The sequence below is a fragment of the Chrysochloris asiatica genome, unplaced genomic scaffold, assembly GCF_000296735.1.
Source record: "Chrysochloris asiatica unplaced genomic scaffold, ChrAsi1.0 scaffold00076, whole genome shotgun sequence".
In the NCBI taxonomy this organism is placed as follows: Eukaryota; Metazoa; Chordata; class Mammalia; order Afrosoricida; family Chrysochloridae; genus Chrysochloris; species Chrysochloris asiatica.
In genome coordinates this window covers 11,326,900-11,354,686 of record NW_006408594.1, presented here as the reverse complement: position 1 = coordinate 11,354,686, position 27,787 = coordinate 11,326,900, and the positions used below count along the sequence as shown (strand labels likewise).

The 27,787-nt window shown below is 43.4% G+C and overlaps 2 protein-coding genes across 3 annotated transcripts in view; one reads left to right on the top strand and one right to left on the bottom strand.

The window, feature by feature from the left end:
- The window catches only part of FBXO7 (F-box protein 7), a 31,989-nt gene extending 17,115 nt beyond the window's left edge, over positions 1-14,874 (top strand). The window contains exons 5-9 of the mRNA XM_006865240.1: positions 5,668-5,751; positions 7,613-7,708; positions 10,569-10,745; positions 13,214-13,251; positions 14,476-14,874. Of these exons, the coding sequence (XP_006865302.1) occupies positions 5,668-5,751; positions 7,613-7,708; positions 10,569-10,745; positions 13,214-13,251; positions 14,476-14,874 (794 nt within the window). The remainder of the gene's footprint in view (positions 1-5,667; positions 5,752-7,612; positions 7,709-10,568; positions 10,746-13,213; positions 13,252-14,475) is intronic.
- Positions 14,875-24,666: 9,792 nt separating this feature from the next.
- SYN3 (synapsin III) overlaps positions 24,667-27,787 on the bottom strand; it is a 697,366-nt gene continuing 694,245 nt past the window's right edge. For both annotated transcript variants that reach the window (XM_006865239.1, XM_006865238.1), the window contains one exon: positions 24,667-24,799. In XM_006865239.1, the coding sequence (XP_006865301.1) occupies positions 24,667-24,799 (133 nt within the window). The remainder of the gene's footprint in view (positions 24,800-27,787) is intronic.

The following is a 27,787-nucleotide window of genomic DNA, read 5'->3' as shown; positions in this document are numbered from 1 at the left end:
AATGGTGTGGCACTATAGGATAAACACTGGACTGCAAAGGGCAAGGTTGGTTTAACATGCAAGGTTGTAGTTCAAACTCACCAGCCACTCCTTGGAAACCCTATTCAGACTCGCTATGCACTGGAAACGACTTGACACTTAACAACAGCTACAGTGGTTAATGATTGAAGCGTTTATTCATGTATTTGTTACCTTCTAAATGGGTCTTCTGGTAAAGTTGTCTGTTCACATCCTTTGCCGATTTTTTAATTGGATTGTTTGTCTTTTGTTGTTGAGGTATTGAAGTTTTCTGATGCAGTGCTATAAGGTAAGCACTCAACCACAAGGTTGACAGTTCAAACCCACCAGCCGCTCCTTGGAAACCCTATACAGGATTGCTATGGGTCGGAACCGATTCGACAGCGCTTAACAACAACATAAAGTTTAGAGTTTAGACCTTTGTCAGATGTTTCGTAGCAAAATTTTTGGCCCAGTCAGCAGGTTTTCTTGTTGACTGTTTTGAAGTCTTTTGCTGAGCCTAGTTAATAAGTAATTTGAAGAGGTCCATTTAAAAAAATTTTGTGCATTTGTGATTATGTTGGCGCTCTTTTTTATGTCGTATATTAGGGCCCCTAGCTTTGTCCCTGTTTTCTTCTATGACCTTAATACCTTTGTGTTTTATATTTAGGTCTTTGATAACGTTTGTGTCAGTTTTGCACAGTTGGTCATCCACTTTCACCAGCACCATTCATTGAAGAGACTGCTTCTTCCCGTTTTAAGGGATTTTGGCCCTTTGTCAGAGGTCACCTGCCCATACATTCCATGTTCTGATTATTAATGGATGTTAGTAGCTGTTCTCTTCATTATGAGTTGTGCCCCATCCGCAAATGAAGGTCCCGTGGGCTTTTACTCCATTCATGTCATCATGGCCAACTCTACTTTGAGGAGGCAGCTCTTCTCCAGGAATTTGGATTTGGAAGGCATTATATTTGTAGATCCCTTTGGGTAGCATTGTTTTCATGATGTTAAATCTTTTTGTTCATAAGCATGGTGTGCTTTTCCATGTACTAATACAGAGGTCTCTCTTATTTTTTTGGTCGTAGTGTTTTATAGTTTTCTTTGTGTAGGTTTTTTAATACCCATGATTAGATTTATTCCTAAGTATATTATCCTTGGGAGTGGGCAGTGATTGTAAATGGTATTGTTTTCTTGATTTTATTTTCTAAGTTCTCTTAGTTTAAGTAGAGAAATCTAATTAATTTTGTTTGTAAATCTTGTATCCTGCTACTTTGCTGATTCCTTCTGTTAGGAATTCTCTTGTGGAATCTTTGGTATTTTGTATTTATATAGGATCATATCATCTGTGAATAGGGGTAGTTTTCTTCTTCCTACTGATTTTAATGTGCTCTCTTCCTTTTTTCTGCCTTATTACTCCAGCTCGGACTTCCAGTGCAGTGTTGAGTAAGTGATCAAGATGATAAAGGGGATCCATGTCTGGTCCCCATTGTCAAGGAGAATACTCTCAGTCCTGTTGAGAATAGTGTTGGCTGTTGGTTTTATATAAATGCTGTTTGTTATGTTGAGGAATTTCCTTTCTATTGCAATTGTGCTGAGAGGTTTTATCAGGAATGGGTGTTGGACCTCACCAATGCCTTTTCTGCACTGACTGAGATGATCGTGTGATTCTTTTGTTCTATTTATGTTTTAGATTACATCCATTGTTCTAATGATGAAAAATCTTTACATCCCACTTGGTTATAATTCTTTTTTTTGATATGCTGCTAGATTCGATTGGTTAAAATTTTGTTGTGAATTTTTTTGTCTACATTCATAAAAGATATGGGTGCTTAATTTTCTTTTTTTTGCCTGACTTTGTTGTCACCATGGTTATGCTGGCTTCATAGAATGGATTCGAGAGTATTCCTTTTCTGTGCTCTGAAATCAAACACCACAGCCTTCATTAATGGGTTGCACCTCAATGTACAGAAAACAGAAATCCTTACTACTGGATGAGTTAAATAATATCTTTAAATGAAGAAAAGATTGAAGTTCTCAAAGACTTCATTTTACTCTGATCGACTGTTAACACTCATGGAATCAGCAGTCAAGAAATCTCTCAACAACGCATTTCATCAGGCAAATCTGCTGTGCAAAACCTCTTTAAAGTGTTGAAGAGCAAAGATGTCAGCTTGAGGACTAAGGTGCACCTTACTCAAGCCATGGTATTTTCAGTAACCTCAAATGCATGTGAAAGTTGGACAGTGTACAAGGACGACCATAGAAGAATTGATGCTTGTGAGTTATGGTGTTGGAGAAGAATATTGAAAATACCATGAACTGCCAAAAGAACAAACAGATCTGTTGGAAGAAATACAGCCAGCATTTCTTCTTAGATGCCAGGATGGCCAGATTTTGTCTCTCACACTTAGGACATACCAGCAGAGACCAGTGCCTGGAGAAGGACATTGTGCTTGGTAGACGGTCGGTGAAGAATAGGAAGGGCCTCAACGAGATGGATTGGCACAGTGGCAGCAGCAATGGGCTTAAGCCGAGCAACGATTGTGAGGTTCATTGTGTTGTGCATAAGGTTGCTGTGAGTTGGTATTGACTTGAGCATTTAACAGTAACCATGCCCTGAAATATTTTGAGTAGTATTGGTGTTAGCTGTTTGAATGTTTGACAGAGTTCCCCAATGAAGCTGTCTGGCCCAGGGCTGCTTTTTGATGGTAGTTTTGATTACCTTTTCAATCTCTTCTTTTCTTAATGGATCTGTTACATTTTTCTACCTCAGTTGTGTTTCTTTATTGCTAAGTGCCCTTGGGTTGCTTCTGACTCAGGACACTCTGTATAGTTTACCGGGTCTGTAAATCTATGGGAACAGAGAGCCTCATCTATCTCCCAAGGAGCAGCTGGAGGCCTTAAACTGCCCGTCTTGTGGTTTGCAGTCTAGTGCTTATCTGACAGAGCTGCCTGGTGCTCTGTGTTAGTTTAGATTAGTATTATTCTGTTAGGATCCTTTTTAGTTCAGCTGGTTATGCTTTGGTATTCCTAGCTCATTTTTGTTTTGGGGGGGTGGGGCGGGGAGGCGGATAATTAGTCTCCTGCAGTTCTTTTGTCTATTTGGCTAGTGGTTTGTCAATATTATTGATCCTTCCTTTCGAAGAGCCAGCTTCTGGTCTTATTGATTATTTTTATTATCTGTTCTGATTCATTTACTTCTGCTCTAATCTTTGTTATCTCCTTTCTTCTGGTGACATGGCCTTCTTTTGCTGCTCTCTTTCCAGTTGAGAGTTGTAAGTTGAATGCTTTGATGGTCCTTCTTTAAATTGACATCTTGAATACTGCTTTTGCTCTGTTCTAAAAGGTTTGGTGTGCTACCTTTTTATTCTTGTTTAATCTAGGAATTTTTAAATTTCATCTTTGATTTCTTGTTATGCAGTGGTTTTTAAACTAGGTGAAATCATTAAGGTTCATGTACTTGACATTTTTTCCCCTTACTCTTCCTGTAACTGGTTTCTTCTGTTGTAGCATTGTGATCAGAGAACATGCTTTGTTCAGTGTTGTGGATCTTATGGAGACTGGCTTTGTGGCCTAAACCCCGATCTGTTGTGGAATGATCCATTGTCTTGATAGTCATGTGCGGTTAAGTTGGTTCCGACTCATACTGACCATGTATAGGGTTTCCAAAGAGAAGCTGATGAGTTTGAACCACTGACCTTGCTCTTCAAACTGACCTTGCGGTCTAGTGCATTATCCTACAGCGTAACACCAGGACTCCATTGCCTGGGAAACGGATGCATATTTTGCTGCTGCTTGGTAGGTGTGCGGTGTGCGGTTGAATGTGTTGATCATGGCATTAAGATCTGTGTCTTTGTTGAACTTTCTCCGATTCTGTCGTTCTCCAGAAGTTGTGTATTGAAGTTACTTATTTTTACTGTGGGAAGTCTGTGTCTCTCTTCAGTGCATTTTGGAGTTCTGTCATTGGGTGTGTAGATGTGTTATGTGTTGGGTGTGGGATACGTATTATGGTTTTGTTCTTACTGGGGGTGGAGATTGACCTTTTATTATTCATTGATTGATTGAATATTTTATTCAGGGTTCAGTGAAAGTCTGCAGAGCATATCAGTTTCCCATTCAACGATTTATACACGTTTACTAATGTATCAGTTTCCCATTCAACGATTTATACACGTTTGCTAATGTATTAGTTTCCCATTTAACGATTTATACACATGTTGTTTGCTAACGTATTAGTTTCCCAATCAACGATTTTTACACATTCTGTTTCCTAACATATTAATCTCCCATTCAATGATTTGTATACATTCTGTTTCCTAACATAATTGTTTTCCATTCAACAATTTATATACATGTTGTTTCCTAACATACTAGTTTCCCATTCAACGATTTATACACATTCTGTTTCCTAACATAATAATTTTCCATTCAACAATTTATACACATGTTATTTCCTAACATATTAGTTTCCCATTCAAAGATTTATACACATGTTGTTTCCTAACATATTAGTTTTCCATTTAATGATTTTTTAACAGTTGCAACCCCTTGGTGCAACAGCAGTCTTCTCACTTTCACAGGCAGGCTGTGGTCCTCTGGCTGCATGGGTGCAGAGAGCATGCAGTGGGTGCTGTTAGGTTTTGCAGAATGGGCACCCTCCTGCCTAGCTCCAGATGTGGGTACAGAGTCACTCCTGCGTGGCTGTGCCAGGTGGTGAGGGCTTCGGCTCGGAACACTGCCTGCTCTGCTGTCCTGTGGCTGCAGTGTACAGGTTCAGCTGCCCAGGCGCCAGCATGCAGTCTTCTCTGCTGTTTCCGGACAGTCTTGTCGTCCACTTGGCGCTCGCTCCATTTCTTCAGCCTCGCCTTTGATGCTCAGGGTTCCAAAGTGGTCATCTCTATCTGGTTCACTTTTTACATGCTTTGCTGTGAGAGGGACATTATGAGGCATCTAACTATGCCACTATCTGCAACTGCCTGTCTCTCTTGATGGTTTCCTAGTTTCTCTTTTGTCCCTTTATTATTCTTGGTAAGTCAGCTACCTGCAGACTTACATGGCAGCCAGCTGTTCCAGGTGTGAGTCTTTGCAAAGGAGCAGTGTGTCCTTGAATATTTTCTCTGATCCCAAAGCATTCAGCTCAGTGCTCTCAGGGCACATATGCATCACTGGCTCTTTCATGGGATGAGATGAAGGGTGCCTTTGTATGTATGATTCAATTTGAGCCCTCGAGTGTTGTCAAGAATATCGGTCATTTGGGCCTAGGGAGGGATGATGCTGTGAAAACTGGCAGCTTCTTTTAATGGACAAAGCAAGACTCATTGCCAAGGGTTAAATGAAAAACAAATGGAGTTTTTAGTGACCTCAATAGAAATAAAGAGTTCATTGTATTTCACTGCCTCCAATTACATGTAAGCTGCTGTTGATAATACTTTGTGGCTGTTCATATGCAGATGCCTACTGTCATTTTATTTATTTATTTTTTTTTAAGGGGAATTTTATTTCATGTGGCTTCGAGTTTGTACCTCATTGACCTTTTGAGGGCTGGGAGCAGTTTGTTTTCGGTATAATTTCTTGACTAATGAATGGGCCTTTAGGGTGTTGGGGCAAAGAAATGCCAGGTAACTGAGGAAGTGACAGCCTTCTCATCATTTGTTTCCTGTGTCTTTACAGCCACCCTAAAAATCTGCAATGAGATCAGAAGTGTAAAACGATTGCAGCTGCTGCCGGAGTCTTTTATTTGCAAAGGGGAACCAGGTAATGCACCCTTGTAGCTGACCCCTCCGGTGCATGAACGGTAGCAGTCAAAGGCAAGAAAGCTCATGGGTGGGTTCAAAGCATGGTTTTGATTGTTGTAAAAACACCAATAATATTCATTGCCCACGCACATGGTTCAGGGAGCCGATGACATCAACCAGACTGTGAAAAGTGCAAGGGTTTCCATGATTGTGTGTGTGTGTGTGTGTGTGTGTGTGTGTGTGTGTGGGACGATGACACTGGCTGTCTCCTGCTTCTCTTAGGCTCACTCGAGAGCTAAATGGCCTTCTCTTCACTGCTTGTGTAACATGACAGACTCATCACACTCTGGTTGCGACTTCGTGGTTTCTGTGTGTGTCTCTCGGGCTCTGTCATATTGTATTTCATGTGGAGAGAAGGACCTATGGCATTTGTGGAAGTAACAGTGCTATGTCATTACTGAAGCTTCTTGGAGGAAAAACGCCCTCCAGATGAGTCCTGGTGTGGCGCTGTAGGATGAGCATAGGGTAGCTGACTGCAAGGTCAGTGGTTCAAACACACTAGCTACTCCTCAGAAACCCTACTCAGGGTTGCTGTGAGCTGGAGCTGGCCCTTACAGCAACAGCACATGTGTATGGGGTACCTTTCTATGTGTCAAATATGTATCAGAATCACTGGAACACTTGCAGATATACCGGAACCATCTTTAACATAGTGATTGTGTTACCTGTTTGTTACTGTGAACCATGGTCTGTACCTCGAATTTTAATATACTAGGCTTTTTATGGTGCTTGGTTTGTTATGATAGGTTTAAGTCAGACATTGGTAGCCTGGGTGGGGGCTGCCTGTCAATTTTGGTTTGATTGATGTCTTACCCAAACATTTCATGATAGACATGATTTTGCTTGTATTTTATAGAAATATTAATAGATGCAAAGATGACAGATTTTTCTTTGCATTATTTTCCATTTAAGCCCAGGCTGTGAAAAGCAGGTAGGTGGTCAAAGACCAGAAGGGTGGGTGGGGGAATGATACCTTGTAAGTGTTGTGTACTGGACATGTGCCTTTACATTTTCCCATTTGATCCTCGTAGTAAGCAGAGGAGGAGGATTTAGAATCCAGGTATGGAGCACTGAGGAGACCACATTTGCATTTTAAGGGAAGGCTGGCTGGACTAGACCTTTGCTTTGAAGGCCAAGAGATTTAGTCTTGTTAGTTGCTCTCTGGGAGATCAGGCCCTGTGAGACTGACTTGTACAGTCTACACCTGGGAGGAAAAGAAGACCTTAGAGTATGCAATGATAATGGTTTCTGGTTGAATCAAAACTTGGCATTACTTGAAGGGAACATGGAATATTGAATGCCAGACTCGGCCAGTGTTTAGCACTCTTGTTTTCATGATGGTCTCTCTAAGGATCCTTTTTGAGTCCTTGGGTGGTGCAGCAGTTAACCCACGCTGAAACAAAGGCCTAGTGGTCCACTTTGAAGTATTAGCCACTGAAACCCCTATGGAGTACAGCTCTACTCTGACACACACGGGATCACCATGAGTTGAAATTGACTTGACAGTAATGAATCCAGTTCTGTTTTAAGGATCCAAGGAGTAGAGACATTTTTGTCTACTAGACTGGCAGTGTTTGAGCTGGACACGTTGAGCACAGCTCTATTAATTTGATTATCTTGGGGTTTTCCCCTTCACATCTAAAGTTCATGTTTATTAGTCATGTTCGATACCTCCTCTTCTAGGGACTCGGGTTTATGTTATTGTGTCGGAATTGCTATTTGTGATATTTATTCCCCTTTTGATTTGCTTGGCAGAATCAGAGAATATTGTTTCAAGTTTTTCTTTGTGTTCTAATTTTTCATTAAAAAACCAAATCTAGAGGACAATGCAGCCAAAGTATACAAAGATCTTCCGAAGCTCTCCCGCCTCTTCAAAGACCAGCTGGTGTACCCACTTCTGGCTCTCAGCCGACAAGGTGAGCTGGGAAGTCTCCGCAGGCTACATGGCTGGAAGGATACCCTGTGTACCTGGTCTCCCTCTTGTCTCCTAGAGGGTCTGCTCTTTAAGCGGCAGTGGGAGTTCCTTGTGTATTTCCATAGTGTCTGATACATCTTTACGATGGCTCTAAGGCGTAGGGTCGGAGCAAAACTGACTCAAGGGCACTTAACAGCCAGGAGCCCTGGTGGTGCAGTGGTTAAGGTAGCTGAAAAGTCAGCAGTTGGAACCCACTTGCTGTTCCACAGAACAAAGCTGTGGCAATCTGCTTCCATAGGTTACAGTTCTCCTCTTCCCTGGTGGTGGTGGTGTTAAGTGCCGTGGAGTCGGTTCTGACCCATAGCGACCCTGTGCAGGGTTTCTGAGGCTGTAAATCTTTACGGGAGCAGAAAGCCTCATCTTTCTCCCACGGAGCAGCTGGTAGTTTCTAACTGCTGACCTTGCAGTTCGCAGCCCGATTCGTAACCACTACGCTACCAGAGCTCCTTCCTGTAGTGACTCTTTAACAGCTGTGGGCTTTTTTTTTTTTGTATGATGTCTCAGTGCATTGTCATGGATATGATTTCGTTCTACCTGGTGTGGCGCTGTAGAATAAGCATTGGACTACAAGGTTGACCGTTCAAACTCACCAGCTGCTCCTTGGAAATCCTAGACAGGGTCGCTGTGAGTCAGAAACGACTGGATGGCACTTAACAACAACTAGGTTTATGAATGTGGAGCCCTGGTGGAGTTACAGGATAAGATATGGACTGTTAACCACAAGGGTCAGCAGTTCAAACCCACAAGCCACTGCTTGGGAGAATGATGAGGCTTTCTGCTCCTATAAAATTTACAGCCAGGGTCCATATGAGATGACAGAGTGCGTTTTCACTTTTGTATCCTCACAGTCTGGCAGAGTCTGGTCTGTAACGTTCGGTTCTGTTGTGTCAGTTCTGACTCGCTTCCAAGGAGCGGCTGGTGGGTTTGAACTGCCAACCTTGCAGTTACCTGCCCAGTATTTGGTCAGTAAACATAAATAATGTGTTTCCTGTAAAGTGGGTCTAGATTTTCCTTTTTTTCAACAAACATTTATTGGGACTCTGCCAGGTACTTTATTGGATGTTTCATATGCATTTTCATTTAATGCTAACAGCTTTGAAGTAGATTTTATTATTATTATTTTATAGAAGATGAAACTAACTGAAAGGTTTATCATCTACTCAAGATCCCCACACATCAGCTTTCTCTAATTTGTGCTGCTGTAAAAGTATTCCCATCTCTTAGTGACTTACAGGAGTATTTCTTTCTTGCTCATGTATATGTGTGTGAATTCACTTTGGCAGCATTTTCTGCCTCAAGAATATTATTGTCTACATGGAACAGAGGGCAAATAGGACCTGTGGCCCAACCCTATGCTAGTTGTTAAAGCTTTTGCTGAGAAATGATATTTATCACCTCTGCTCACATTTTGTGGGACAAAACCCGTCATACATGGCTAATCCTTGATGACAGTGAGGTGGCAACCGTAATTATAAGGCGGGGAATGATTAGTTGGGAACCCTGATATAATCTGCCGCAGTTCTCGAGCTATTAAGTAGTTTCAGACTTATACAAAGATATAGGTAGATCTCTGGCTTGCCTTTGCTAATTCTCTGCAGAGAAATGCATAACCATTTAGGTCTCAAGTTGCCTGGGGCCTTGGCAGTTGTGACCATAGTTTTTTTCTTTAGTTGGTGGTGGGGTTGCAGGGAAGACTCTGAAGTGTGAAACACTTAGAGATACTGGATTTTGATGATCTTTGCTAGTGGAGAATTGTTTCACAAATATTCCAAAATTAATACTCAAAAAGCAATTTACATTTTACTTTGGAATATCTTATTCTTCCTTTTATTTCCCTTTCTTGGCCTCCTCGCCCCCAAGACATGAAATAGTAGTAATTGCTAACACTTGAGGGCATACTATATGCCAGATGTTTCTGAGTGCTCTGTGTGAACACATATAGTATTTACGTAGTTAAGTTGGTAGTGTAATTAACCCATTTTACAGATGGAGGATACTGCGTCAGAGGTTAAATAACTTATCCAAAGCCAAACAGTTTATAAGTAGTGGTGGTGGTTACGTGCCGTGGAGTTGGTTCCGACTCATAGTGACCCTGCATAGGGTTTCCAAGGCTGTAAATCTTTACGGGAGCAGAACACCTCATCTTTCTCCTGTGGAACAGCTGGTAGTTTCGAACTGCTGATTTTGAGGTTAGAAGCCCGATTCGTAACCACTGTGCTACCAGAGCTCCTTGATAAATGGTAGGGCTGAGAATCAACTATTAAAGGTTTTTATTTTTATTTTTGGATCTGAATAAACAAATTGTGTCACACTGAATATTGCTTGGGATACTAGAGATCATTGGCTAGTCTTTAGAAATTGTCATACCCTCTGCCAGTGGGTTAATTCTGACTCAGAGCAGCCCTGTAAGACAGAATAGAACTCCCCCAAGTTTCTGAGACTGTAAATCTTCATGGAAACAAAAACACTGGTGGGCTTGAACTGCTACCCTTGTGGTTAGCAGCCCAACACTTAACCCACTGCCTAAGAGCTTCCTAGAAGTTGTCCTAGTCATTAGTACTAGTCAGTATTTATAGTCACTGAAATGATACAGGGGATGAAGGGACTAGAGATAGGTGATGTGGCAGTTAGGTAGTCAGCCTCGGGTTAGCAGTTACATACTGTTGAATAATTCAGACTCCCATCTAATAAGTTGGTACGTTTTAGGAAGCAGTAAGTTGGCAATTTTTCTTGAATATGTGGTGAAAGCTGACTGTTCTGTATGCCCTCATACCTATGATTTTTCTCTGTGTTTCTTTTAGCCCTGAACCTACCAGATGTGTTTGGGTTGGTAGTCCTCCCGTTGGAGCTGAAACTACGTATCTTGCGACTTTTGGATGTTCGCTCAGTCCTGTCTTTGTCTGCAGTTTGTCGTGACCTCTGCATTGCTGCCAGTGACCCGCTGCTGTGGAGGTGTCTGTACCTGAGGGATTTCCGAGGTGAGGCCCACCCGGCCACCTTGGCTAGGGCTCTTTCCACCAACGTCTTATTCCTCAGCTTGCAAAAGGGTTTGTGTGGTTTGCCTGTTATTATTACTGTTTGTGACAACTACAGTGATCAACTAGAGAGATGCTAAGTTTCATATGTTGCTGTTAAGTGCCGTTGTGTCTGTTCCAACTCATAGCTACCTTGTGTGGGTTTCTTAGGAGCCGCTATTGAGTTTGAACCACTGACCTTCAGGTCAAGTGCTTGTCCTGTGGCTGAACCACACCAGGACTCCATATGTATCTTTGTCTAAATTCTCTTCTCATTCATCTTTGTGTTCTCCACCACTCAAATGGCTTATTAGACTAAGATTATGTAAGGAGAGAGAAATGAAGTTGGGTTGATTTTTTTTTCTCCCTGTGTAGAGCATTCTCAGTATCTGTATTATTCAAATTTGAACCCCTAGGTTATCAATCATCTTGTAGTCTAAATTTGCAAATAAATTAGGGACTCACTATAATTAAACTTAGATTTGCATGTGTAGACCAAAGGGGCCTTGTTTTTTTCTCTGAGTAACTTCTGTTGTACCTCCTTTCCTCTCTTTCTATACATGTGTTTGTAGTTTATGTGTCTATTATGATTAATAATGATTAATTCTCAATAATTCTATTGAGAAAAAATTTCTTTCTACTCAGACCTCAAAAGGATAGTTCTTTATCCTGATGACCACAGATTGACACTGCATGCGCTTAATGAATAAATTGTTTCCGATGTCCCACGTAAGGGCCTATTGACAGTTGACATTCACTGAAGTTTGGTCAGAATGAGAAGTTTGTTTTGAAGTTTACACTAACAAGAATGAGGTCATATCTTTGAAGTGCACACTGATACCTTGGTGACTCTTATCTATTGTTGTTGTTAAGTGCTGCAAAGTCAGTTCTGACTCACAGTGACCCTGCTTAGGGTTTCCGAGGAGCGGCTGGTGGGTTTGAATTGCGACTTTGCGATTCAGACCGACTTTGCAGTGCATTGCATTGACCCACAGTGCCACACCAGGACTCCTGGTGGCTGCATAGTGTGGAGGAAGTAAGTGACTAAGGCAGATTCATGCTAACACTGTAATTTATAGCATAGCTTTATAGCATTATTTTACATAGACTTTATCCATTCTTTAAACAATATTCTTCGGAAGGTTTCTGAAGTACAAAAGGAGATTAGTGGTCTGGGGAATTCATGTAGATAATGAACTTTGAAGTGTTTGAATTCTGACTGGAATAAGATAAAGATGCTGTTTTTCGTCTGCCTTCCTGTTGTCCCTCATGTGTCTTTAAAAACAGATTTGAGATGAACTTTTCCCATAATTCCTGTGGGAGAGGTTGTGGCAAAAACAGTAGCGGTATCCACATCCTGCAGGCAGACAGTGTCCAAACACTCAGTTCTTAAAGGAGCAGCGGGGAGTAGATGTTTTCAGCCCCCACAGAAGAGAATGAGTTTCATAGGTTCTGAGCAGTCTGCCGGTTAAGAGCATCCTACTGACCTATGGCATGCTGCTACGGACATTTTATTTCTGTCTGGTCACATGATGGTGGCGTGGTGACTCCTGCAGTACTGATGACAGTCAATGATACTTGGGAAATGGGGCGAGTTGATCCAAAACATCAAAGACCTTTGTCAGTATGCGCCAGGATCCCAGACACAAGAGGGAACGCCTGCCTTGTGATGGTGTCTCAGTGGGGTTCAGACTGCTGGAGTGAGTCATGAAATCAGTTTTTAATGGGTCATTTTACAAAAACAAAAAAAGTTAGAAAAATCAGCATGCGTTTTATAAGTTAGGAGCTCACTTCAGCTTCAGTAGGAACAGTGCCTTGTATATAGATAGGGTTGTAATGTTAACATATTTATTCTGTGATTTGCACCTAGAAAGTTTGAATGATAGTGCTCTGTATGGTGTTAACAAATCATATTTTGGGGGAGTAGGTCTCCCTGTTGCTTTTTAACTTGAAAACATAAGAACTAGTCACGGTCTGGGATGTCCTTTTCCTCCATCCTTTAACTCTGCCCCTGAATCCAAAAACTGATATGGTCCTTATTCACAGGAAGCCACAAGTAAGAGTGTCATCTCAAAAAAGTTCTAATAATAGTTAAAATGAGTGACAAAGTGGCCCACGTATATGGGAGAACTAAAGCAGACTCTCATATATAACAGGACAGGTACCCTTGCACGTATGTGTTAAGTCCAGGTTGAAGTTCAGCTGTTGACTATCTTCGTTTCCAGATGGTGGTCCACAAGCTGATGTGTCAGTTTGTCAGCTCGGTGTTCAGATTTTAGAGTGAATTTACTTTCAGGGTAACTGGGTGAGAGCTTCTATAGGTCTTCTTTCCATATACGTGTGGAGAATAAATCACTTCCCCCCGCATCCCCCCAAACAAACTGTTTAATGTTGGATGAATGAAGAGTTTTAATTTTTATTCTTCTTTGTAGATAGTACAGCCAGAGCTCGAGACACAGATTGGAAAGAGGTAGGTGTTTGTAAATATTATTTATAGCAGAAATAACTGGAATTAATACACTGAGGATATAGTTTCACTATCATGATATAATAAAATTTGTTTTATTAAGTTTATAGCTATGTTTTAGCAATTGAGAATATTTTCAGATTTCACCGTCAACTTTATTTTGTGCCAGTGAGCCAATTCCAACTCATATCAATCCTGTGGCGTCTCCACGGCTGTAATCTACAGAAATAGAGAGCCTCCTCTTTCTTCCTCAGTGCAGCTCAGCTGATGGGTTTGACCCACTGAACTTCCAGTTATCATCCAAGCACTGAACCAGTATGTCACCATGTGTGCGCCTTAGACATGGTGCATGTTTTCCTGTAGTTACACGGGGAAATACTTTGAAATATTGTTCCTTACCTTCACTTAATACAGAACATCATCATATATCCTCCTTTTGCTGTAAACCCCCTTTTTAAGGTAAAATCATCTTTGTGCTGGGCTGCTCTTCAGTTCACCTAGTTAGAATAGGACACTGAAAAGAATACATTTTATTTGTAGAAAAGCATGCTAAGACATGGATGGAACTGAGAGAAACTCTTGGGATGAAGGAATCGAGTTCTTAGATAGGAGGAGGCTTCAAAAAAATTTGTAGAAAAAGTTCCATTATCTTTTCATTCCATTTTTCCGTGAACTTTTTGAAGCCCCTTAATATGTGCCAAGTACGCAGTATTATTTCCTAAGATTCCATTCCATCTCTCCATATAGCCATCCACTCAGATGTTCTCTTGTATAAGTTGCGATCCTTTAAAGACGTAATTTAGGTGGACTAAGAGAGTTCAGTGTTGTGACTCCCCCTTGCCCAGTTCCTTCAGTCCCTACTTTGTGGCCTGTCCTTGTCAACAACAGTCCAGGTTTCCCAGTTCGGAAGAGGCTGAGTTAGAATTGCACTCTGGTTACATTGCAGTCTGGAAGTGCATGCCGTCCGGTTGTCCTCCTTTGGACTTGCTGTTATTTCACATGAGCACAGTTGCTCAGTTGCCACGTGGTTAAGGACTAACGTTCACTGAGCTCCTAACTTCTTCATGAAGGTCGAAACTGGGAGCGGTTTTCTTCTGGGTCATTCTTTGCCTGCCTAGCTGGTATGGGAAAAGTACAGATGGATTTACACAGTGAAAGCGAATTCAAACTTTAGGCCCCTGCCCTTCGCCAACTGGCTTACCGAATGCTGGTATTTTCTTTGCGCAGCTGTACAAGAAGAAACACAAGCAGAGGCGGGAGATGCAGAGAGGGCGGCACGCGATGTTCCAGCAGACGCCGTCCCATAACCACCCGTTCTACCCCTACCCCCCCTACCCCTTATACACTAGGCCTTTTCCCTCCAACCCTCTCTATCCTCCAGGGATTATCGGAGGAGACTACGATGTGAGGCCAATGCTACCCTTTGTTGGGGACCCAATCAATTCACTCATCCCTGGTCCTGGGGAGACTCCTGGCCAGTTCCCTCCACTCAGACCACGTTTCGATCCAACTGGCCCTCTCCCAGGACCGAACCCCATCTTGCCAGGGCGAGGAGGCCCCAATGACCGGTTTCCCTTCAGACCCAGCAGGGGTCGGCCAACTGACAGCCGGCTACCGTTCATGTGATGGCTTTGCAGTCTCACTTCGGAGCTTGTTTCGTTTTTGCTTTATTCAGAGTTAGATGTCATCTCTTGGGGTGCCAATCCCTAGTTTGTTTTCAGACCCTGAATGTGGCTGTAAGACCCACGTTCGCAGAAGCCCCTCAGTAGATATGTTGATGCTCCAGGGGTGGAACCTTGGGCCCCAGGGACACTGACAAGCCCTCCCTGCTCTGACCCCCTCTAGAACAAAGGTTGTGTAATGATAATGTTCTGCATCAGATAAAAAAATTACGTGTAAATACCATGGCAGTCTTGACTTTTATTACAGAAAGGTATGTAATCAGTACTCCAGATGGCTCCACAGTGTGACGGAGACACTGAGATCATCAGCGACCCTCCTCCGTGTCATCAGATGACTGGTTACAGTTGAGGCCTTGTGAAGGACACCCTTTGTTTCACATGATTTGCAGACGCCCACTAATATACGGGAAAAAGCAGAGCTGGTCTGTTTGTAGTGGGCCTCAGGGTGGGTGCTCACGCCCCCGGCTTGTGCCCATTGGAGGGACTGACGCTTCTGCCCCCTCTCACAGTGGGGTGTTAGGAAATTGTTTGTTTTCCCCCTTGGGTCTTGAACACTTGGTCTCCAATTTATCTTGTAAATCAATTACATCTCTTAACAAGATTTTACTGCTCAGAGAGCTGGTGTTTTAAAACTTGCCTATTATTTGATGAACACTTTCAAGACTCAAGATGGACAAAATTCAAGGTTTATTTCTACAACAAGAAAAAGTCTAAACACAAATAAATGGCTTATCATAACAAACAGCTGTGTAGGAGCATGCTCTCGTGACAGCAGTGGAAATCTGAACTACAACATACAGGAAAACCGTATGTATCTGAAGCAAATACGAATATCGTCAGTGTCTACCTGCTGTTCAAGAAAACCTGTTTTTGCATATAAGGAAATGGCTCGGGATGTGCTGTGCTACAGGAATTTGTGGACTCATATGTATGTATGTGTGTGTATGTGTGAAATTATTGTCATTAAACATATTTTGAGTCATTTTTTCCATCACAGTGAAGAAGACTCAGGGATGTGATTTTCCGGAGACTAGCCACTTGAGGAGCATGAAGGATTGGGCTGTTGGCATTTCTTTCTGTGGATTTTGTGATGTGTGAGCTATTCCCATCCACTGCCCTCGATTCAATTCTGACTCATGAGTGCCTACTTAATGCCATATGGCTTTAATTGGGTCTGGGTCCAAAAGGGACACCGTGAAGCTTTGATGTCGGTGAGTTGGTTCTGACTCATAGTGACCCTGTATAGGGTTTTCAAGGCTTTTTAAATCCCTGCGGGGTCAGAAAGCCTCATCTTTCTCCCACGGAGCGCGGCTGGTGAGCTTGAGCCGCCAACCTTGTGGTTCGCAGTCTGGTGCTTACTGCATAGAGCCACTGCGCACCCCATAGAGCTTTGAATGGGTCCACATATACTCTAGTTGTCTACTGTGTATCTTTGTAATGTTAAGTTGCATGGTGTGTGGCGTGCGTGTGTTTATGAGGAGAATGTGAGGACTTAGAAGCACCAGATACTATAAAACAATGCATTCGAATGACCTTTGAGTGTCCGTGGGAGATGCTGGTGTCCTACGGTGCTTCATTTCTGACCTTACCTGGACTGACTGGCGGATGCTACACATCCTTCATCAGGACACACAGTGTGCCCTAAACACAAATCTGAAGTCTTCTCCAAGGACTTTATTAGAGTCAATTCTTAACCAAACCCAAGCCCCCTCAGAGGAGCGAAGTGCATGGTTAGGAGTTGGTAAACTCCGACGGTCTTTTCCCTAGTGAGGCTGCTAAGTTCAGTGTATTGCTGGTGTATACAACGGAATCATGATTTGGCAGGAGCTTGTTAGCTGCATCTTGATAAATGGAAGCAGGATGATTGTAGCATGCCATGGCGGGCATTCTACATCAATGGCTTGGAGCCTTAAGGAGCCTTTGGACCCTAACTCCCCCTTTAGTCCTCATTATTGACAGGGACTTGCCCTCTTCTCTCTTCCTGGTTTTTCCTCCTTTTAAGCAAAGGGGACTGGTTTGGCATGACCGCTAGTCAAACCATGGGAGGTGTCCTCGCTTTCCAACTTAGGATGTTGTGGCGCCTTATGTAAAACCAGTGGTGAACTTTGTCTATGCTCACTACTCCTTAGTTGAATACCTCCAACTCTTTCTCCCAACAGAACTGGATGGGTACTTCTCCTTCTGCGCCCCTACATGTGGGGCCCAGCACCCAGGCTTGTCTTCTGTCCCAGCCGGGGCAGTAGCTGCCTAATGACAGTCTCAGAGAGGAGTCAAGAAGTCCTAGTCCCCTGCTGGGGTCACATTGTTGCCAGGTGCCACTGAGTCATTTGTGACTCACGGCGACCCTCTGTACAACAGAACGCAACACTTCCCGGTCCTGTACCATCCTCACAATTGGTAACATTTGAGCCCATTGCTGCTGCTACCACTGGGCCCATCCATCTCATTGGGGGGCACCTTCCTCTTTTTTGATGACTCTTCACTTTACCAAAAATGATGTCCTTATGGGTACAATTCCTTTGAGTGGTCTTCAGTTGACAGTTGATGTAGGAGATTATTGGCAAGTATTAGGGTAAGTCACTAAGTAAAGGCTTAATCTTAACAAATTTATATATTTGTCTGAGATGCTTTACCCAGTAGGGTGTGGCATTTAAATGTCTGCTCTTCCACATCAAAAGAGGGACAACGGTAGTTCGGTTGACAAGGCAATGCTAACTTGTTTCTGCTCTTGTCTCTGAACGAAAGGGGAGAGAGAGTAGATCCTTAAAATAGGAGGTTAGAAATTGAAATAAAAATTAGTATAAGTATAATGAAAGTTGTTCAGGATCTTAAAAAATTCTTTTAAAAGAGCAAACCAAACCACACTGTAGAAGAAAGTTTCATTTTAGATTTGTTTTTCCCTAAAGGAATGCCTAGCTGATTCCAAAGACCAATTCCCAGCCATGCTTTCCTCTCCTCCTCGGCCTGCTGGTTGAGAAAGATCTGAAGACAAGGCCCAAGTGTCCCCTACTCATCTCTGTCAGCTGCGAGTGAGCGAGCCAGCCTCTGGGTCCTTTAGGCATGTGTTTGCTAAATGGACTGATTAGACTTGCTAGTCGCCCAGTTCCTTTCTGACTAAACCCAAGTGCCCCGTTCTACTGGAGTCAAAATGTTAGACTGAATTCCTTCATTTCATCAGTGACTATCAAGGGGTCTGGGACCGTGGGGGCCCTTGTCAGCATAGTTAGGAACCGAAAGCTTGTCCTAAATAATAAAGGCTTATGAGATGCTGAGGTACCGTTTCCCTGTGATTCTAAGCTACCTCTCTTCACTGATTCTAAACGCATACAACAAAGTGAAGTTTTTAATGGGGCTGAATAAAGCACGAGTGATTTCGTTTGCTCCCCAGCACAGGGAGGGCAGGGCTCTGAAAGGACACCGTGTACCCAGGGAGGGAGGGTTTCAGCTGAACGTCTGCTCTGGAGAGCTTGGCTGGGTTGTGTGGGACAGTCCGCATGGGACTCCAGTAGAACGCTACTGCTTTTCCTAAGCTGGGCCTCCTCTTCACACTTTACAGGTCGTGGGTGGGGTCCTGGGCTTTTCATTTCAGCCTTGTCTGAACTGCCTGCTTCCTGTCCAGGCCGGGCAGCTGTGAGTCTGGCCTGCTGGACCCCTGGAACCTGCTCACCACGGAGGAGCTCTCAGCTCCCCAATTGCCGGCTGTCAGAGTCCGATCATCTTTCCCTGTAGCTTACAAAAGCTGACACGGATTTACTTCATCTTCTGTCTTGAATTCTCTGTCAGCTTACTGTGTAATTCAGTTCTTGGGCAAATGACTTGCTCACATAGGTTTCCATTTTATTAATTTCATAGTCTAAACTATGTCCCGAGCCTCTACTCTGCCCAGCGGTGCTCTTGGCATTTTACCTGCATCCTTCAGTTACTCAGTGAATGACCTTCCCCAGCTTCCTGTCCCCTCACAGGAAATTCAGCGGAGAGCTTCTAGAAGGTCACTGATGTTCTGTCTCATGGGATTTGCTTCTGTAGAACTAGTTAGAAGGGGAGGGAATGCTGTAATGAAGAGAACACAGTGAAGCGATGGAAGAGAAGAACGCATATTCCAGTATCCTCGAAACCTGAGTTCACATTTAACGAAGGTATTGGTGGAAGGAAGAGCTGGAAGATATTTTTTCTGGTTGATGGGGCTGTTCACCAAGGCCATGCCCTCTTCATTGTGTTAGGAGTCCCTGGTTGATACAAGCAGCTGTTAACCCAAAGGTTGGTGGTTCAAGTCCATCAGAGGTACCTTGCAAGAAAGTCCTAGTGATCTGCTATTGACAAACCAGTCATTGAAAAGCCTGTGTATGAAACATACTTGTATTCTGACACACAAGGGGCTGCCATGAACTGAAGTTGATGGCAACTGGAAAAAAATTCAGTTGGCATGTTTCAGCTTCACCAAGCCTGGGGGTGGGGTGGGGGTGGAAATGCTAGCTTTTCATTGGATCAAAGCAGTAAAACCAAAGCAAAAACCAACAAAAACAACTTTTTAGACTATATACTGTAAAGTTATTCACTCCCCCCTCCTTTTTTTTCTCTCTTACAAAATGTTATTAAAAGTTAAAGTTAAAATTCTGGAAGGAATTTGTGCTTGCCGGTGTGAGATCAGTTTGGGGATCTGTGGTCTCCACCGACTACATACAGACGGGTGGAAACAGTGATTTCATTGTGTTGGTTATAAGCAAGTATTACATCATAGGTCTTGTTTATAAAAGTCAGAATGCCTGGTCTGATAAAGGGGCTTGTGCTATTTTGGGGTGAAATGTCTGAATGCTGAGGTGTTTTTGGGGACAAGGGATTATTATATGTTAAGTTAGTTCTGACTCAGAGTGACCCTGTATAGGTTTCTGAGAGCAGCTGGTGGATTTGAACCACTAACCTTGGTGGTTACCAATCCAGTGCTTATCCTATAGACATGGGATATTAGTGGTTGTATGTCATCGAGTTGGTTCCAACTCCTAACAACCCTGTGTAGGGTTTCTGAGGCTGTAAATCTTTATGGGAGCAGAAAGCCTCATCTTTCTCTTGAGGAGTGACTAGTGAATTTGAACAGCTGACCTTGTGGTTAGTATTCCAATAAGTACCCCACTGCATTACCAGGGCTGCTTACAGACAAAGGATGTTGCTGTTTTCTTGTTAGGTGCCATCAAGTTGGTTCTGACTCATAGTGACCCTGTATAGGGTTTCTGAGGAGCGGCTGGTTGATTTGAACCACTAACCTTGCAGCTCAAGCCAACCTTCTGGTCCAGTGTTTTATCCTACAACACCAGAACTCCACAGACAAGGGATTGTTGTTGTTGTTAAGTGCCGTTGATTCAGTTCTGACTCATAGCGACCCTGTATAGGGTTCCCGAGGAGCGGCTGGTGAGCTTGAACTGCTGACCTTGTGGTTCAAATGACTTTGTAGTCCAGCACATTAACTCACAGCGCCACACCAGTTCTCCTCAGACAAGGGATAGAGGAGTGTAGGAAATTGGGATTTATTCATGTGGGTGCTGTTGATGAAACTCCTCAGTTTTTCTTGAGAGTCAAGTGGCCACTGTGCTTGGCTCCTAACATTGGAGGATCAAGTCCGCCCAGAAGTGTCTTGGTAGAAAACTCTGGCAATCTATGAAAAATTAGCCGTTGAAAATCCAGTGGAGCGCGGTTCTACTCCCAACACATAACGAGTAGATTTTCTTAACCAAAGGCATGGGTCTCCAGCTGTGTTGGTGACCTGATCCCAAACATACCAACACCATTTCTCACGTCCGGCTTTCTCCCTTAGCTCAGCTCTGGGCTGACTTGAATATGTACTCAAAGCACCTGGGGAGATTGACTAAAATGCAGCTTCTGGGCCCAGAATATCAGATGTTTTGTTCTGAAAGGAGGCCTCCTCTATCTTTGTAACTCACTCTGACATGGCCCAGGGCCACCCTTTGAGACACTCATTAATCAGCCTGATGCCACTTGTGTTTGGAGCTGTGTTTTATTTCAGTGACTCTCCAAGGTAGCAAGGTGGTCACTGCCCCTGGCGTTTCCTGCATTCTCCTTCTGCCTAAAACACATAGCTTTCAGGGGGTGGTGATGGTGTGCCACCGAGTTGGTTCCGACCCATAGTGACCCTGTACAGGGTTTCTGAGGCTGTTTATCTTTACAGGAGCAGAAAGCCTCATCTTTTTCCCACAGAACAGCTGGTAGTTTCGAACTGCTGATGTTGTGGTTCACAGCCTGATTCATAACCACTATGCTACCAGAGCTCCTTTTATTAAGAATGTAGCATGGAGCTATTTCTTTGAAAGATCTACTCCTGAGTAATGTGGGGATGATTTTTTTTTTTTAAATGTTTGAAACCAAACGAATTCTTCTCTATCCTGGAATCTTATAATAAAACTATGTGGGGGCAAGGCTCTGAGGCTGCTCTACGGAACAACCTCAGCTACCGTTGTTAAGAGAGAAGGCACGGGCCAGGAGCCTTTTGTGACATATACTAATGTCAACTTCTTGGGGCCAAACAGGACAGTTCTGCTCTTGCAGTTGTAGTAGGTCTTCAGAGATCCCCTAGGAAAAGGACAGCAACTGAAAGGTGATTAGACTATGGGATGTATATCTGTCCTTCCATAGAGACTTTCTCTGTGTGTCTTGTATGTCTGCACTTATGTAATGGGACCCCCCTCCCCCCCAGGATCCTTGACAGGTGGCTGTCAAATCTCATAAAGCAAAGTTTTCACTCTCCTCTGTTAAATTTGTTTTCACAGAATAGCTTTAAAATGGACTTGCATATGGCTTATGAATTTCATCTCCTTGTCTTCTTAACTTCTGTCACCACTGACTTTCTCTGGAAGTTGTAGGGAATGGTGAAAGCAATCAGCAGGAAGAGCAAGAGGGCAGAGTTTACTCACCTCCCGCAAAGCCTGGTCTTGGTGGTGTTAATCTCAAGGCCCCCACTTTTAGACCATGGGGTTCCGAGCAGAATGTATTAAGTCAGCTCTCAGCAGTTCCAACCTGGGTCGGACTGCCCACTGGGCTGTGTCAGCTGTCTGTGGGAAACATTTCTGGCAGCTTCCGGGCAGCCCGGTTCTGTTGTGTTGCACAGGGCCAGTGAAAAGGATGGAGGCATGGCAGTGGGTGGGGTAAGCCCTGCCAAGCTCTTAGACACCACACTGTGTGCACAGAGCATGGAGAGAAGCAAGGGAGTATTAGTAGAGGGGATAGGAGAACAAGTACCAGGCCCTTAAACAATTCACCCTTCATCTTCAACAGTTTCAGCAGTGGCCATTTTATTTGGCTGCTGGATCCTGACAATGCCAATCAAGGCCACCAGCTGTCAAATGAGCTGGGCAAAACCACTGGCCTCTCCTAGCTCCTTAAGCTATAATTGCTCCCTGGTGGGGCGCTGTGGGTTAATGTGCCAGACTGCAAGCTCACCAGCTGCTCCTTGGAAACCCTATACAGGGTCGCTATGGGTCGGAATCAACTTGACGGCACTTGACAACAACAATTATAGAATCTCAAGGAGCTCTGGTAGCGTAGTGGTTACAAATCGGGCTGTTAACCTCAAGGTCAGCAGTTCGAAACTACCAGCTGTTCTGTGGGAGAAAGATGAGGCTTTCTGCTCCCGTAAAGATTTACAGCCTTGGAAACCCTGTACAAGGGTCACTATGAGTCAGAACCAACTCCATGGCACATAACAACAACAACATTATAGAATCTCACACTGGGGTCCTGAACAAGACGAGAAAGAAGACTTCAAAAATCGCCTTGTTTTGCTTCATACTGAGCAGATCACAAGGGAGGGAAGAGGGTAAGCTAGAAGAGGTCTACTCTGAAGGCCAAGTGGATCTCTGCAGATCTCTGGCCACTTGTCTATCAGAAAGCCCGATTGAACTCTGACCCCACTGAAGTCAGGGCTTTAGGAGGCTCAAGGCACACAGAGGGAGAGACTTTGGCCTTGTCCTCTCTCCACCAGGCTGGCTGTGGAGAACCAAGAAGATGGAGACTGCTCTTACGTTCCTGGGGATCTGGATGGGTCTCTGCATCTCTTGACTGTGATTAAAACTGCGGCAGTCCAAAGATAATTCCATTTTGACCTGTCTCCCTTGACTGTGAATGATAGAAAGACCTATCTCAAGTCTCCAAGTGGGTGTAGGGCCTACCATGGCTATGTTCGGATCTCCTGTAGGGGCTTAGGAGGCGGGTTCTGGCACCTACAATTGTTTCTAGCACCAGGTGCTTGGTGACTTGAGACCCTCCTGAACCCAATCTGCTAACAGAGACTACCTGCTGGAGGGGAAACAGCACTGCGAAGGGAGTCAAGGTGATGTTTTCCAGCTCTGCAGTTAACTTGTTTCAATAAGTTTCGGTTAAACTAAATTAAACCTTTTGTTTGTTTGTTTGTTTACTGCACAAATTCTAAGAGCTTTTGACATGTACTATGAATCTACAAAAATGAAATATGAATAGTGTTTTCAAAACACAATCGACCACGGAACCTTTCATAAAGTAGTGTAACCTACTACTATATTTTTATACAAATAATACATGTATTTATGTTTTTGCAAACCACACACCCCCTGGCACATTAGTCTCCTATGTGTGCTATGCATGCTGTATGCGTGTGGGCATTATTTATGAAAGCACATTATATGTGAGAAAGCTATGGTTGTGCCTTACTGCACAGTATGTGAAATGCTGAGCTGGAAGTTTGTTATCATTATACTTCTTGATCCTGTGTTATTGAACTTCTGTCTTTTCTTCAGTTCCTCCTGTCTTTGAGGAAGAAACATTTCTGCTAGGAAGCTGGGGAGACGGGACAGTGATGTCACTGATGGGTTGATGTTAAGTGCCATTGAGCCGATTCCGACCTATAGTGACCTTGTGTAGGTTTCCAAGGAGTGACTGGTAAGCTTGAACCACCAACCTTGCTGGGTGAAGGAGCCCTAATCTATCTCCTTCCTTGGGAATTTCTGGGCATCTTTCTCCTCTGGAAACTAGTGACAATTCCTCAAAGAGCTTACGGTTGGCTCTCAACAGCCTAAGTTAGGAAGGCGCTCTGGATGGGAGCTGCAGTGCAGGGTTTCCCCTGTTTCTGTTGGGTTCTGAAAGACCCCGCTTGTCACTGAGGGTTTCCTTCAGTTGTCCTTCATATCCCACTGGTGGCTTGGTAGGCCAGGCCCTTTGCCTGTGAGGTCTGAGGGGACGTCTTGGATGGAACTAACATGGGCAGGTGGTTGACCTTATCTTCTTTTGTTTGCAAAACACTGTCAACAGATTATTGCCTCAAAGATTGCTAAGGTCCAGCCGTAGAGTCTGCATTTCATGGAAGTGGGGGAAGGCCTAGAGGAAGCCTTTGCCCAAGGCAAGCAAAACACAACAAGAAATGTGAAAACTAGCCACAAAGGAGACATCTCACTTGGTTACTAGAGACAGGGAAGCAAGCATCTGGGTGGGCAGAGAGATGTGGGGCCTGTCTTTGAGCCCCGTTTTGAGGAATCCAGATATTCTCAAAGGCCCACCCTTCAGTCTGGCAACATTGGGATGCCATGGTAAAGGAAAATGAGAACACATAGGACTAATCAGTTCCTGGGTCAAAGGCATTCAGAAACTGTATTCTCAGTCCCTCCATTCTGTTCCGAGCAGGAACCAAGGCTGAGAAGGAAGACAAGGCAGGAATGGGGAGAGTGTAGCAGTACACCCCCCCTGCCCAGCCTGGACTGGGTTAGTCAGAGAACAGGCTGGCAAAGGACTTTCTCAGGTTGCGGATGGTTTCGGCCTTGGCCTCATCTTCGCTTGGGGTCCCGCGCTGCGCTGTGTCGGACGTGCCGAGGCTGTTAGTCAGGGACTGGGATTTGCTGAAATAGAAAGGTAGTGGGGTTGGGGAAGACAGGCCTAGACTCCTTAAGAATGAGTCTTGGGGGCTTGTCTGAGAGCAAGATGGGTGAGCCCCATCCATCATCATCATCATCACTTAAGACTAGAAAGCAGGCATCTCAACACGGATAGGAAACCAGCCACCTTCTGTACATTATTAAGCTGGCATGCTAACCTTGGAAGGTGGTTCTTAGCTTCACTTCTTAGGTAGAGAAAGGATGACTCACAGAATCAAGTAACTCACTTAAGTCTCTACAGCAAGTCATGGGAGGTATCCAAGGTTCACACTCTCCCCACACCACCAGACTGCTGTTACCAGAAGGTAGCCAGTCAACTGTCCTGCCTATAAATCTGCTTGGTAAACTGTAGAGTGCTGTACAACATCTGCCTATGGGTGTTCCTACTGCAGTTTCTAATACTAGGTTGGGAATTAGGGGATCTATGTGTTAGACCCTGCTCTGCCACTTGATCTATACGGTCACGGGCAAGTCACTTCTCAAGGCCTCTGCTGCCTCATTTGTAGAATGTAGGGTTGGCCTAGCTGACCTCCAGACCTTTTGTAGCTCTGATATTCTGACCTCTAGTTCTCAACTCTTTCCTGAACCCTCCGTTGCCAATTCCAGTCTGTGAATTTTCATTGTACCTCCTATTTGAACCACAGGTTCCTAGTCTCTCAATGAATTACGAGGTCAGCCTGCAGCAATTATTAGTGCTTCCCTTGTGCCAGGCCTAGTGAGATAAATATGACCATCTATCCCTGTCCTCAGGAGGTGTGCAGTCTAGCGGAGGTGACAGATGTAGGAAGAGATGATGTGACTATGTCACAGAGTTAAGAGATCGGCACCTGGTCTTCTCAACCATTAAGAAACCGAAATCCTCTTCAAAGAAGGAATTATCCTTCTTATCCTCCACAGGTCTTATCCAGGATTAGGCACAACGTAAGTTCCAGTAACTTATTTCTATTCACTTCAATGAACCAAATGATAATGATGGCTATTCAGTATCCCCTGCAATTGCATATGAATTTTAAAATCAGATTTTCCATTTTTGCCCAAAACAAAGGTCATTGAAATTTTGATGGGGATTGCATTTGATTTGGTTCAGAAAATTGCTTTGAGAAATACAATTGCCATTTTGGTAATATTAAGTACTCCAATCTGTGAACATGGTGTGTCTTTCCATTTCATGAGGTCTTCTTTAATCTGATAAGTTAAAAAGTATTGCTACAAATTCATAGAAACCTTTATATTACACAAAAATATCAAAATGTGAAGCTATTTTTCTCCACATATCTTCCATCAAGATCTACACACATTTGAAAGCAGTGCTGCTATCTACCTGTCTAAACCCTTATTAGAAGACTTCTGTTCTCTTGATTTATACCAGGTCAAAACGGCAGTTTGGGCATCCTTGAGAGAGTCAACTCGTGTTCCTTTTAAATGTTCTTTGCATTTGGGGTAAGATCAGGACTGTAGGGTGGGTGGGGTAAGGTTTTTCTATGAAATTCTTGTAGGACATCCTCGGCTATCTTTGAAGGATGAGCAAATGTTGCTGTGATGGGGGGAATAAATTCCTGATACAACTTTTGTGATTTTTTTCCCTTACCAATGCGGTTTTCAATTTTCTTAACATGTCTTCATAATAAACTCTCATGTCCTTTGAGAAAAATGTGACATTATCCCATGATGGGGGGGAATCCCCAAAACAGTCTCCATACTTCTGAGCTGACCTCTCTGTTTTGAATTTAAGTGCTTTTGCAGATGGCTCAGGCAACTACTGTTTTGATTAGACTTTTTTTTTTTTTTTTTTGAAGGTACTTTAATGAAACTAAGACAAGTGTACAAGTATATTACTGAGAGCTTGTCTGTAGCCATCACTGGTCACAGAGACATGTTTAAATAGGTTTTCCTTGGAACAAACCTATGAATGCATGAACTGGAGCCCTCGTAACAATACCTTTTTTTTACTTGACACTTATGGAAGCCATTCATCTCCTTGGTTAAACATTTATTCCTAAATATTTTATTCCTTTAGACTCTACTATAAATGACATTGTTTTTGTAATTTCCATTTCAGATGATCTGACTGTTTGATCTTGTATCTTACGACTGCTCAATTCATTCACTAGCTCTACTCAACAACTATTTTTGTAGTACAGGTTCTGTAGAATTTTCTATATGTAAGATCATGTCATCTGCAAAGAACAAATAATACTTTAGAAAGTAATAAATTAGGTGATTTAAGTGTTTCTAGACAGAACATTATACAGTTAGTGTTCCAAGTGGCTGAAGTTACAAAGCCCTCGTCTGACCTTTGATTAGCTGACCTTCTTCTTTGTACGTGGTGAGAGCTGTATCCAGATGTGCATTCCCGATGCAAGGTGGCATCTGGAATCCACCTAACTGTGCATCAATTCACTTTAACCCTTATAAAAGCCATGATAGAGGTGAGTGTTATTTGCCCGCTTGGCATGTGAGGACATTAAACACATAGAGGTTAAGCAACTTATCTGAGACCATACAACTTCTAAGTATTAGCTGGGATTTGAACCTAGATAGTCTGATTCTAGATTCTGTGCTGTCAAACACTATCCCATATTGGCTGGGAGGCCATCTGCCAATATCCACCAACCAACAAATGCATTTATCCCTTTGATCCCACGATACCATTCCAGCCAATGTCTCTGAGCTAACCCTGTACACACAAAAGAATATATTCCAAGGTTAATTAGGACAGTTTTCATCTGTAAACACAAACCAGTTTCTGTCTATGATGAATTTGTTAGATAAATTATTATACAATTATATGAAAGAATTCTATGTAGCTATAAGAAAACTGACAATGAACCAGGGCTCCTTTCCTAGTGGGGCCTAATCTCTACTCTCACAGCGTTGGGTCCTGCCGTCCAAGTTCCATCTTCCAGACCTTCGTTGACTTCCCTAAAGTCTAGGCGAGGCCCTGCTGGCTCT